The 13,741-nt window shown below is 52.0% G+C and overlaps 1 protein-coding gene across 1 annotated transcript; it reads left to right on the top strand.

The window, feature by feature from the left end:
- The first annotated feature begins 8,302 nt into the window (after positions 1 to 8,302).
- On the top strand, positions 8,303 to 12,749 carry ERICH1 (glutamate rich 1). The gene is made up of 3 exons (XM_081806900.1): positions 8,303 to 9,327; positions 9,507 to 10,013; positions 12,215 to 12,749. Exons 1-3 carry the CDS (start codon positions 9,267 to 9,269, stop codon positions 12,634 to 12,636), a joined length of 990 nt encoding a protein of 329 aa, XP_081663026.1. The 5' UTR covers positions 8,303 to 9,266; the 3' UTR covers positions 12,637 to 12,749.
- The last annotated feature ends 992 nt before the right edge of the window (positions 12,750 to 13,741 follow it).

The following is a 13,741-nucleotide window of genomic DNA, read 5'->3' as shown; positions in this document are numbered from 1 at the left end:
TTCCTTCATCAGTGTCCTGTGGTTTCTAGAGTACAGATCCTTCACCTCTTTGGTTAGGCTCCTTGCTTTGACTGTCTTCCTGGCTGGGCTGGTTCCCAGTGAGCTTGCAGGAATGTTGGTTTGAGCGTTCCCCTGCAAGAGCTCTTCCTTCTTCAGCCTTCCCCTGGGAAGTCTGACTCCGTGCTTGGTTCACGGCCGTCTCCAAAGCCCACACACGTTTCCCATCACATTACAGGGGCTTCTCACTCTCGCGGTTCCTGTCCCATCTGCCCAGTAACTTTGCCCTTTGCGCTCCCAGGTGGGGTGCAGTGCAGGTTTGAAACCCAGGAGCAGGACCCCGGTCTGCCTGGCGTTCAGCTGGGAGTGCGGCAGGCAAGCCAGGGCCACGTCCCCGGTGGATCCAGCTCAGGACACTGAGCAGGGTCACTTCTCTGGTGAGCCCCACCCAGTGCGTCAGCATGTGTGCCTGTCGGCCTCTGTGCGGCCCGTTCTCAGCAGCCCTCACCACCCACACGTCTTCCACAGCGCTCCTGAGGTCCCAGACACTTGGCTCACTGTCCCGCTCGCAGACGTCCCTCCTGAGGGCCCCACACCCCCGCCATCCGCAGCTGTGCCACCTGAGAGGGCTTCCCACAGGCCCTGCTTCCGACCTGGTGCTGAAGGCTTGCTGGGTGTCCCCTCAGCTTCCTCACTGTGACCTGTGACAGCCCGCAGTGTCCTCTAAGATGTGCCCCCCGAGACCCCTCCGGCCCAGCCCAGGCATCATTCCTCGTGTCTGTGCTCTGCCCACAGTGTCTGCACACCGTCATCTCTATGTGTGTCGTCTTTCTCTCCCCTCTGGGCTCACTTGCCTGTCTAGTGGGGGGACAGCTCGGACTTGTGTGCCCAGAAATAAGCCCGGCCATACGGTCAATGAATCTTGGACAAAGGGGGCAAGAATATGCAATTGGAAAAAACAGTCTCTTCAACAAATAGTGTTGGGATAACTGGACAGCTACGTGCAAAACAATGAAACTGGGCCACTTTCTTACCCACACACAAAAACAAACTCAAAATGGATGAAAGACCTAAATGGGAGACCTGAAACCATAAAAATGCTAGGAGAAAACATGGGGGGGAAGCTCTTTGACATAGTTCTTATGAGTGATTTTTTAGATTTGACACCAAAAGCAGAGTCAATAAGAGCAAAAAATAAAATGACCAATTGGGACTATATCAAACTAAAAGGTTTTGCACAGTGAAGGAAACAACAAAACAAAAGGCAGCCTACTGAATGGGAAAAACATTTGCAAAGTATATATCCAATAAGGGGTTAATGTCCCAAATATAAAAAGAATTCTTACAACAGTAGCCAAAAAACAGTCTGATTGAAAAATGGGCAGAAGACATGAACAAACATTTCTCCAAAGAAGACATCCAAATGGCCAACAGACACATGAAAAAGTGCTCAACATCATTCGGCATCAGGGAAATCCAAATCAAAATCACATTAAGATACCACCTCACACCAGTCAGAATGGCTAAAATTAACAAGTCAGGAAACGACAGATGTTGGCGGGGATGCGGAGAAAGGGGAACCCTCCTACACTGTTGGTGGGAATGCAAGCTGGTGCAGCCACTCTGGAAAACAGTATGGAGGTTCCTTAAACAATTCAAAAAGAGCTACCCTGTGACCCACCTCTTCCACTTCCGGGCACATAACCCCAGGGAATGGAAACAGGATCTCAAGGACATGCCTGCCTCCCATGTTCATTGTGCGCTATTGACAGTAGCTGAAACATGGAACAACCATACATGTCCATCAAAGGGTGAATGGACAAAGACCATATCGTGTACATACAACAGAATATGGTTCAGCCATGAGGAAGAGAGAAGTCCTGCATTTGCAACGACGTGGATGGACTTCGAGGGTATTATGCTACATGAAATAAGTCTGAGGGGGAAAGTTGAATCCTGCATTATGTCATATATGTGGAATCTAAACACAGAAGGCAAAGCCCTAGAAACAGAGCATAGGAAAGTGGTTGCTAGTGGTTGGGAGAAATAGGGAGAGGTTGGTAGAGGGTCCAGATTTTCAGCTATACAATGAGTCATGTGTGGGTTGCCCGACGTGTAGAGCTGGGGAGGGATGCCGTGGAGGGAAGGGCTCATGCAGAACCTGCAGTAATCATACTGAGAAGCACCCCCATCCAGAAGGATTCTCATGAAATGCCAAAGTAGCAGCCCTCCCAGTACGTGCCAAAGTGTTGCCGAGGAGGACCCCGACCTCCCTGAGCTGCAGGCCTCAGGGCCGCACGTCGTCGATGGCAGCTGAGCAGACTCTCTGCCGAGCAGGCTCACGCTAGTTCTCAACGCACCAGGTCACAGGGCTGGGTCCAAAAGGAGCATCTGTGCGGGGCTCACAGGTTCAGAGCACGGCAGGTGCACAGTCTCCCCTGACTGTGGTCCCCATGCCTGGCTGTGCACCGAGCTTTCATGACGGAACTCCGTCAGCACCACCGGACAAGAAGGTACATCACCTGGTGGCGGATGGTGGGAGGTGCCAGGTGAAGTGGAAGAGAAGTGTGCAGGGAGTCTGCATCCACATGATCTGCCAGACTCCTGACCTGTTTGGGCCGCATGTTTCTCTCTGTATAATGAGGGGTTTGAATAGACGGTTTTCTGAATTCTCTCCCAGTTTTAGGGTGAGTGCATTTAGATTTCCTTGAACTAATTGTCCTATAAAGTGACAATGGGTAGAGAAGATTCATGAAAATAATTCTGACACAGCATCTCTGACCTGTCCTCTGTCCCACAGCGAGTCAGCGACGTGCACCACAGGCTCACGGGCCAGTGAGGGGGTGGGGCACGCAAACACGATGCCGATGGTGGGGGGCAGGCTGTTCAGCAGACCGGGTGTTCCCAAGAGCACGGAGGCCGGGATGGGATAGGGGCTGAGCCCAGTGGGGCCGCCCTTCACTCGGCCCACGGTCATTGCAGACAGGCGGCAGCCCACGTCCGAGGCTGCTTTCTCCATCTCGTCCCCACAGCCTAGCCCGACCACGCCCCGAAGATGGCCGGTGATACCAAGAGCATCTTGCGCTGCTTTCCGACGGCATCAGGGAAGTGACGGTGCACAGACCACGTTCTCCCAGGTGTGGCTGGTGGGACCCTCCAGAAAGGCACTCTGTGACTCCACGTAACCCATTCTCCCATCATCACATGGACACAGATTTGGTTCCCAGTGACCCATGGTTTCACATGGGATTTCACAAATTCTTCTCCAGGGCAATTTGCACCTTCTTGTAAATCATCCGAGAAATAGGGAATGAAAAATAGTGTGAACATGGGACAGGGGTGTGGTTCCCGCCACCATTGACTGTAGACACAGTATAAAAATGGTAATGTGGAATCAAGGACTTTGCTAAGCCTCTGCCATCGCCTGAAATAATGAGGTAGTACCAGAACCCTGTGAATTCTGCACAGAAATCTCACTGCATTCCCAAACTCAGTCCCATTCTGAATCTCCGCATCTTCAGAGCCTCTCAAGAACACGAGTTTGCCCAAAACCAGTCATTGTGAAGGAGCAGGTGTCCACAAATGAGCCAGATGTTGGCAAGGATGTGGAGAAAGGGGAGCCCTCCTACACTGTTGGTGCAGTGGTGGGTCTCTACTTCCGGCCGGCAGACCTCATGAAGGAGGCCTCACGCCCGGTGTCCTCCAGGCCATTCTCATCTCTGGCGGCATCTCTGAGAGCTTCCCAAAGCCACCAGGGTCCCAGCCATCCAGGACCCTACATGAACTCACTGGTAACCCAAGGAACCCCCGTTAGGAAACAGTCAAGGAACCCGGATCTCCTCTAGATTCACCCCAATCAGTCTGATAGGGAGAGAGAAGCCCCACATAAGAGGGTGCCTTTTTGGTTGTGTGAATACCACAGAGTAACTCTGAGGATCCCGAGATCTAAGTGGACCGCATGTCGCTATACTTCTGGCCCCAAAAGACAGTTGATGCCTATTTGTGGACAAGAGAAATAAGCATCGTTTGCTGTGAACTTCAGAGCACGAGGAGCTCTGCACAGTGTCCTTATTTTCTGTAGCTGGCTGGCTCTGAAATGCGAGCTCTTCATTGAGAACCTAGTATGTCAAACATTGGAGAAACAGAAGTGGCTGAAACGTAGCCCTTAGAGCTCGCAGGTGAGTAATAAAGCCGGTAACAGGTCTTCTCCTCCCATGCTGCGCATTTCTAGTGGAAGGAGAACCCTGGGGACGAAGGAAGCTGACAGGTCTGAGCTGGGCTTGGCAGTAAGCGAAGGCGGCTCATAAACAAGAGGAACAATTTAGTTTTAGGCACAGAGAATGAAGAATCATGAGAAGGTCTAGTATGTTCATGTGAAGTGTTGTAAAGGGTCAGATTTATCATTTCACCATATTTTTACAAATTATTCTACATTACTAGGAGTTCTGCATGTAACCCAGCCAAACAGCTGCGTTCTGTTCTGCTTATAAAAGTACTTACATTCGTTTGTGTCTAGGCATTGCCCAAGGGACATACATGGTCTATAGGTTGTTCTGAAATGTTAACACTTAAAATAAATGGACCTTTATATTGACTGTGTTGCCTACATATCAGATCTAATTACTAACACACGTTACTGTTTTTCAAAAGAAATGTTGAACCATGTCTGGGTCTGTATTGACTGCAGTTTTCAAGCTAAGTTGCATCAAGATGTTATCCTTAGGACACAAATAGGGGAAATAGTTGCTAAGCCCTGCGGCCGTGCGAGATGTCACGGGACCGCAGAAGGGCGGGGCAGCTGCTCGTAACCCTGGGAGCAGACTTGGCACGCTCGGTGTCTGGTTACCAGTTGGCCTGTCTGGAAGCTGCTGTGAAGCCCGTCCTACCTGCAGAGAACGGATTCACACAAGGAAAATCTGAGCTCTGACGCCGTAAGCAACTATGCAGATGGGTGTTCAGGGGCCGCCGGGGCTGCAGGTCTGGTGGACACGGATGGACCGTGCCCCGTGTGTGAGGCTGCCTCCGCCACACAGGTCGGGGCCACATCAGGAGAGGGTTGGTGTGTCCACCCTGGCCGTCACACCCTCCCTGTTCCTTGCTTCACGTCTTTCCTGGAGGTGAGAGGCGAGAGGCGGGTGCCCGGCGTCCCCACAGCTCCAGCTCAGGGGGTCTAGGACACGGACGCACCTGCCCCAGCTCGGCCTGCGACTTCCCTCCTCGTCCCTGGTCTGTCTCGTTCTTGGAGGACATGTTTACTCCATGCAAACCTTCTGTAGCTCGGTATTTATTGAATAACTTCTGTGTCTCTTCCTTACTTGCACTGTCTTAATTACTTTCCTGATTGCCCATTCTTTAACTTTTTTTATTTATTGCCCATAATTTAACTTTAATGAGTTGTTTCATGGTTTTAACATTTTATCTAAGGGATTTGGGATTCTATTGCCATATATTAAACCATTTATTTTATTAATTCAAAACTTTCACCATTTTATTGGTCATTTTTTTGAAAATTATCACAGAGAATTATTCTAAATATGAATTGTTTTGAGAAGTCCATATCCGAGTGTTTTTGTGGGCGAGGCACCACCTAATTATCCTTCCACTAAATGCCTGTTTCTCAGTTTTCAAGACTAAAGTTTCATTTTCCAAAGACAGAGAACTCAAGCCTATTCAGAACTAACTAGAGAACTGGGAGATGATTTCAGTATCAAAACCTGTTTCAGAAAAGAAGGCAGGAAGTAATGAGGCTGAAGATTATTAGGTCGTGTATGTTGACCGCGTATTTGTTATGTTCTTGTGAAGTAGATATTTAGTGTGGCAACAGATCAGAACATCTTATCAGAACAAAGTGATCTGATTGCCATCAGGCAGACAGACTTATAATCATGAGGAATTTATTATCTAGATGGTAGTATTTTGTTTTTGTTTTTGAGAGGATGAGTCAGAGAGAGAGAGAGAGAAAGGGAGAGGGAACGGAGAGGATCTCAAGCAGACTCCCCGCTCAGCACGGAGCCCAGCACGGAGCTCGATCCCATGAGATCACGACTGGAGCCGAAACCCAAGAGTCTGACACTAACTGACTGAGCCACCCAGGCGCCCCCAGATTGTAGGGTTTGAAGCCTGGTGCCCTTTGTATGACATGAAGGTCCCGTGCGTTCTTTGGATGTTATTTGGGATTAAAAGCTAAATTATAGCTTGGAACTGAAGCGAAGCCCAGGCAGACCTCTTCCCTGTGGCCAGCCGTCGTGCTGCTTCCCCTTCTTGCTCTCTTTGGAAATTTCCGCTCTAGATATCCAGAACCAATTAAAAAAAAGAGTGAGCAAATCCATTTTTTAAAGTTACAGGGAACTCTTAAAGTCCCCTCTGCCCAGTATGCAGGCTGGGCTGCAGACGGGCCCCTGCCTGGCTCTCCCGTGTCCCTGTCCCCTCAGTCTCGGGGTGGGGAGGGCAGTCCCGAGAGCCAGGCAACCATATCCTGACGAAACCCGCACCCCATTTTCACTTTGCCGAATGTGTGCAGTCGGCACCGGTCACTGGCCAATACTGTCCTGAATTTGAGGCAAACAACAGACTACGGAAGTAATACGAGGGGCGCCTGGGTGGCTCAGTCGGTGAAGCATCTGCCTTCGGCTCGGGTCATGATCTCAGGGTCCTGGGATCGAGTCCGACATCTGGCTCCCTGCTCAGTGGGGAGTCTGCTTCTCCCTCTCCCTCTGTCGCTCTCTCTCAAATAAAAAATCTTTGAAAACGAAAGTAATTTGAAGCACCTCATATCTTCATATTTTAACAGGCCTGCCATGTGTATGGTTTAGATCAACACTAACTGTAAGCTCACTACTTTGCATTTAGCATCTAGAGGACACTGAGAGCCAAAGGGTAATTATCAAATGCATTTGTAGCCTTAGCTTTGCATCTAGAATAAAACTCACATTTCCTTTAAAATACTTAGCTTTTTTTTAATGCAACATGGTACAGCTGTGAGAATTGGAATAAGCTGGAGACTATGGCTATTTTTGGTATCTAACTATTTCTACTATAGCAGTTCATCAGAATGTAGGTGCCAAATAGTAGCTGAGAGAACTTTGACAAATTGTGATTGTTTTCACAATTAGCGTGTCTGAAAGGTATGTTTTGGGGATGGCAGCTTTTCAAAATTAGTGTGCTTCTCAGATTTATAAGTAGTCAGACTACTGGCTCCCTAATATAAATGTTCCCATAGCTCTCATTGTGTATGAGGGTTTGAAGAAGGCAAGATTGCAGGTGTGTAGTGGGCCAGTGAAGACGGAATGTTCTGGAGTCAGTGGAGGAGCGCATGTTTGGACAAAGTCCCTTCGAGGAGCGGCAACCCAGCTTCTCTGGTGAGATGCAAGGTCAGGTTAGCAGAAGTCACAGAAAATTAGCTTTTAAGGTACTTTTCATTGTAGAAGTGCCTTGTTTTCAAAGGGCCGGGAGCTTGCAGGATGAAGAGAGAGCTCCAGATCTGAGTCCTTTCGGCTGGTCCTTCCCGGCGCCTCCCGGGGCTGAACCCCGCGAGCGCACTGCGGCCCCAGACTGAGCCCCAGGGACCCCGCACGTGCCAGGCTGTCAGGGAGGGGCTGCTCTTCCCGGCGTGGAGGCTGGAACCTGTAGGCCACCCGGGGGGGCGGTGGGGCGGGCTCGCGCACGGCTCGCACAAATGTGGCCTCCGCCCCTGCGGGGCTGGTGCTGGACCCCCTGGATCGCGCTCGGGCGGGTGGCCGCGCACTGGACCGGGATCGCACCCGCGCAGAAGGTGCCGCGAACCAGGCGGCAGGCCCGCGGGTCCTCGGCTCCACGCCGCCCTCCGGCCCGCTGACAGCGCAGCCCCTGATAACTCCGTTCTCGGCAGGGCTCGGCGTTCACCCGCCTCGGCGTCCAGTGTGGACAGTGCATGGCGCCAGGCACTGGCGGTGGCCCTCCAGGTGCGAGCCCTTCCCGTTGGCGGGGCTTGGGGACAGCCGTGGAGAGGGCACCACGTGTGCGCCCAGGGGGCGGAGCGGTGGCGTTTGCGCGGGGGCCCCGGTGCCGGGGCTGGGGGAGCGCGGGTGCGCATGGGGGGCCGCGCCGCACGCAGGCGTGGCAGCGAGTGGGGTCCGTGCGCCCCAGAACAAGCGGGCCGGGCGTGCGCGGTGCTCGCTGCGCGCGGTGTTACACGCTCCCGGGCGGAGCCGGCGCGCGCGAAGTTACGGTGGACTTGTCGGTCAGGCCGCGGTAAACCGGGAACTTGCCGCCGGCACACGGGTTTCCTTTCTCTCCGCCTGCCTTCCACCTCCGCGTGTCCGTGTGTCCGTCCCTCCAGCCCACACAGCAGGTGCTCACAGGCTCGCAGTGGAGACAGCCCGCCCTGTGGGTTGCTGCTCGGGGACAGTGTGAGGGTCCCGAGACAGAGATGCAGAGACGGACAGAGACAGAGACACAGAGATGGAGAGAGAGACAGAGATGGAGAGAGAGACACAGACGGAGACAGAGACAGAGGGACATAGAGACACAGAGAGACAGAGAGAGAGGTGGAGAGAAATAGAGACAGAGAGATGGAGACAGAGAGACAGAGAGAGGCTAAGAGAGACAAAGACAGACAGAGAAACAGAGACAGAGAGATAGAGATAGAGACACAGAGAATGAGAGAGACACAGACTGAGACAGAGACAGACTGAGAGAGACAGAGACAGACTGAGACTGAGAGACAGACAGGGACACAGACACAGAAAGAGAGACAGAGACATATAGAGACTAAGAGAGAGAGACAGAGACATACAGAGACACAGAGACTGAGACAGAGACAGACTGCGACAGAGATGGACACAGAAACAGAAGACAGAGACACAGAGACACAGAGACGGAGGCAGCCCCTTAGCTGATGCAGCAACAGCCTCAGAGCCTTCACTGTTGTCCCGTGTTCAACGCTGGGGCTTCAGGGTGAGCACGTCACAGCCCCTGACGCCGCACTCTCGTTGAAGGCCTGCCGGGCACATCCACAGCCAACCCATTGCTGCTGACCGCGAGCCCAGGCTCCATCTTCATTTCAAAATGTGACCTCGTGCTGGTTCACACGGGCAAGGCGACCCTAGTTATGATTTATTCTCACATCCGAGTAGCTCTTAGAAGGCACCAAAGTAAAATTTTAAAATATAGGAATTAATGTGTTTTCCGCAAGGCTGCAGGCCTGAAATCTTACTTCCAATAAAATTGCAACAGCTCTTACATCCCTGAAATCTCACCATTTGTCATGATTGTAGCAACGGTGAACGTGCATGTATCTGTCTCCGTGCAGGCCTCTCTGGAAGAACACGTCCGCCGCTCATTTAGTTAAGGGTAAGTCCCAGGTTCCTCGATCACGTAGTTACTTGAGATAAAGTTGAGAATCACTGAAGTAAATATTTTAAATTCCTTTTCTACTGAATCTGCAAGATTCTATGGAAAACTTAGCCTAATATGTTTGTTATGGTTCCATTGTACAGAAAATGGTTGTATTTGAATTTTTGTTTTTATAGATGAGGATCTTCATGATCAACCAAAGAGAAGAAGAGCAAGAAAGCATAAATCCAAGAAAAGTTTTAAAAATCCCAATAATGATCATGCAGAACAAGCAGAAATAAAGAAACAGCAGAGTCTTTCACAAGAAAAATTGCAGCCACGGCCCACAGATGGCCCCACAATCAGTAAAAATAAAAAGAGGAAACTGAAGAAGAAGCAGCAGATGAAGAGGAAGAAAGCTGCCGGCTTACTGACCACAGCCTCTGGCCGCAACTTCATGTACCAGCCTGAGGAGGGCGACAGCGAGCAAGAAGCCCTGAGAGAGAGTGACGGGGAGGATGCGGAGGATCACGGGGAGGATGCTGCAAACGCCCTCAGGGAGGACAGTGCAGAGGAGGACAGTGCAGACGCCCGCGGGGAGGACGGTGCAGACACCAATGAGGAAGACATTAAAAGTACCAATGAAAAGGCAGATGATATCCTAAGGTTTCTAAAGTCAACACAAGAAATTTACTTTTATGATGGTATGTTTTTTACCGTTCTTTTGAATAATGGCATCCACTTATTTGGAAAAGTAAGCAAATATAAAATATTTAAATGTTTAAAATATAAAACACTAAAATATTCAGTAGTCAAAATAAGTCATTAGTTTTGAGGCAAAGATGAGAATATTTAAACTGTCCAGCAAGGATGCAGAATGGCTTGTGCTCGAGGCTGTGGCTCCTCACGTGGTTGGTCTCTGCATCCTCACTGCTTTAAACGCGATTTCAGAGGCTGTTGGTATTCTCAGCTCTATTTCCACGGGAAAGGTCAGTCCAGATTGCAGGTGTGATGAACTCAGGCTCGTTTTCACGAGCTAATCGGGAAGTAAAAGTATAAGCACAACCGTCCCCTCTGAGACGTACCTTGATTTACTTCCCACATGTAACTTGCGGATTTAAGATTTTCAGGGAGCGTCTTTGAGCAACTCTCTATATTGATACAGGAGATGAAAAAGGGAAGCACATTTACTCTCATGGATGGTAATTGCTTACGTTTGTGTTGAGGTTTACTGACGGCTGACCTCAGGATCAGGAAGGGGGAGGTGCTGAGTTGAGCCACCATGTTCACACCAAGGACAAAGGCGCTCGGGATGAACCGTTGCCCATTCTGACAACGTTCCTAGTGGATTCAGGGGCTGGGGTGGGTTTAGTGTATTCCGATGTGAGCAAGAATGTGACCTTATGAATAAGACTGAGAAATTTTGGCTCTGTGATAATTGGGGGGGTAAGGAAGTGATTTACACAAGGGTGTGAAAATGCCATTGTTAATAGATCAGTTTAACCCTTTCCCCTTTAGCACGTCTATCAGCGCTTTGTCTTAACAGAGCGAAAACAAACTTAATAGCTAAACGAGGCTAGTAGGAACACATAGCTAATACGCGGCAGAGCAGAAGGAGCCTCAGAAAGACCTCAGTACAGGATCCATTGCGTGTGAGTCTAGGAGGTTCTGCGGGAAAGCGCCCAAGAGGGCAGACCCCAGAGGAGGTGACACCATGTGAGGGCTGAGCCCTAATTCCACGGCCTCCTTTCCCCGGGGGCGTCTGCCGGCCATGCATGTGGGCGCTGGAGCGGGGTGCAGGGGAGGGCCGGCCGAGCCCTGGGAAGCTCACCCACCAGTGTGTGCAGCTTCAGCCACAGTGCAGGCCTGTGGGTCTCTCAGAACCTTTGCCAGATGCCAACCTGTGGGGTGCAAGGTAGGGAGAAGCGAGGAGCTTCAACAACATGGTGGACCTCTTCGGCAGTTTTGGGATGCTGACAAGGTTGACATCCCAGAGGGCCACGCTCTTGGAGCAGGGGTGGGTGGAGGCGGCTGAGCCCACCCTGTGTCAGCTCAGTCCCTGCAGGGGCAGGTTGGCCCAGACCACCGCCAGTTTCCATACTCACGCACTCCAACTTAGCAGGCAAAACCACGAGAAGAACGTGCAATGGAGACATTGATGTTATCAGAAGGCACTGAAAGAGGTATGATTAAGGTGCTCAAAAAAATAGGGAGAAAAAGGTGAAAAATTGGAGAATTTCACCAGATAGCCTCAATCTATTAAGACAGTCAAATGCAAATTGTGAGAAATATAATAACTGAAATTAAGAACTCAATGCTGAGTCTCAGCCACAGGTCAGGTTCAGCATGAGAGAGATCAGTGGCCGGGAAACAGGCAGGATAGAACCTGCAGATGGGTGCTCGCGGGCGCTGGGGGGACGGGAACGGGTCTGACATGCGTGTACGTGGGGTCCAGGACAGGGCGCTGGGGGCCGTGTGCAGAGGTAATAGTTGGGAGTTCTTTGAAGTTGGGAAAGGCCATCAAGTCATAGACTCAAAATGCTGTATGAAGTCCAAGCGGGACTAAAGCGGAGAACAGCACAGCAAAAGCCGTTGAGTGGGAACGGGGCATCTGAGGCCGGTCTGCAGGGCTGGGCCGTGTCCGTGGCCTTGCCACGGCCTGTGACTCCTAGCGGTGTTTCTGGAAGGCGTCGCAGGAGATGGAGGCCCAGACAGAGGCAGGCCTCCAGCGGCTTCAGTGAGCCCTAGTTCCTTGCTGACGGTTCACATTCTGCTCCAGCGGCCTCTCCTGGCAGCTTCCTCTATCCCCAGCAGCTCATTCTGAGTAGAGACGCATTAGGTGGGAAGTACCTTCAGCTGACAGAAACATAAACGTGTGTTTCTCTGGGACCCTGGCTTTGCTTAGGTGCCTCCAAGGATGATGCAGACTCTGCTGTGTCCGTGGAAGCCAGTCAGGAGCTGTTCCAGCATCTCGAGGCTCACAGCATGTCCCCCTCCGATGTGCGCCTTGTGCATCACATGAAAACGCTGTTACTCGTGCGAGACACCGAGAGCCTGCAGCACGCCCTGGAGAGGCTCCCAGCATGTTGCGCAATGTCGCCCGGTACGTACTGGGCCCCTGGGGTCAGCCCCCGAGGCCGGGGGGCAGAGCGTCGGGGACGCGCGTGTGCTTGTGGACACGGGAATGTGCTTGCGGTAAGCAGGACTCACGTGACGGGCGCGGAAGGCCCTGTGCCGCCCGATCTTCCAGGCGCTGAGCTGTCTGGGCCAGATGTCATCGGTTTAAATGTCACCCCTTGCCCGCTTCCTCCTCTGCTCTGCTGGTAGGAGGCTGACTTTTTCTGCCCGCTAAGTATCTTGGGGAGACGTGAATTACAAGACGACTTTTCTCTTGTGTACCACCCTTTCTTGGGTGCCCTTTGCACACAAACTGTCAGGTGCTGGGGCCAACCGTGCCCCAGTCCTCCCAGCACCGGGGTGCTGACTTCGTGTCAGTAGCTTGAAATGGGTGTTGGGGGGAGTATCAGGCCACGGGAGTGTGCAGACGCCAAGGATCAGAAAATCAAGGCTCTTCCTAGAGAACCACCGCAGAGCCCACGCCTGACCCACACCAGGCCAGTGGCACCTTTTCAGTGAATGAATGGAGGGCTTCTGCAGACTTCTCTGAGGGAACGTCAAAGTGACCACAATGACTGTGTCCACCCAGAAACCTCATGGTGCAGCTGAAAGGTCAAGACTAACATGGTATCAAATCAGGTGAGAGGACAGTAAGGCCATCCCAGTGTGGCGCTGGGGTGATGAGCAGGGGAGTGACAGGGACCGTCAACACTTCATTCTCCAGTTGGGGAGGCCGGTCACCGAGCTGGGGTCCCAGAGGTCCCAGAGGTCCTGAATTAACGTGTCTGTTGAGCTTCATTGGGCGTCTGCCTGTGCCGCCCTCTGTCCTCAGCTGCTGGATTCTCGGAGAACGGGGCAGACAAAGCCCTTGGGTGCTCATGTGCCGGTGGGGCGACTGGAGATCTGGAGCTGACCCCCGCCGTGTGCACGCTAGACAGGAGCCTCGAGTCCTGGTGGGGAGACGGGTGACGAGATCGGGAGCTGACCCCTGCCGTGTGCACGCTAGACAAGAGCCTCAAGTCCCGGTGGGGAGACGGGTGACGAGATCGGGAGCTGACCCCGCCGTGTGCACGCTAGACAGGAGCCTTATGTACTGGTGGGGAGACTGGGGAGATCGGGAGCTGACCCCCGCCGTGTGCATGCTAGACAAGAGCCTCAAGTCCCGGTGGGGAGACGGGTGACGAGATTGGGAGCTGACCCCCGCCGTGTGCATGCTAGATCGGAGTCTGTGGAGAAGGAAAACCCACAGGGAGGGGATATTATTGCAGCCAGGAGCAAATGCACTGGGATGGAGTGTGGTGGGTATCTCATGGTG

Source organism: Leptonychotes weddellii, chromosome 2 (assembly GCF_054177405.1).
Source record: "Leptonychotes weddellii isolate Sample4059 chromosome 2, ASM5417740v2, whole genome shotgun sequence".
Taxonomy (NCBI): Eukaryota; Metazoa; Chordata; class Mammalia; order Carnivora; family Phocidae; genus Leptonychotes; species Leptonychotes weddellii.
Note: the sequence above shows the minus strand (reverse complement) of the source record. Positions and strands in the feature narration are given on the sequence as shown.

Coding starts and splice junctions, on each gene's coding strand:
- ERICH1 (XM_081806900.1), top strand. CDS start 9,267: ATGTATCTGTCTCCGTGCAGGCCTCTCTGGAAGAACACGTCCGCCGCT. Junction 9,328..9,506: donor CGCCGCTCATTTAGTTAAGG/GTAAGTCCCAGG, acceptor TTGTTTTTATAG/ATGAGGATCTTCATGATCAA. Junction 10,014..12,214: donor AGAAATTTACTTTTATGATG/GTATGTTTTTTA, acceptor GGCTTTGCTTAG/GTGCCTCCAAGGATGATGCA.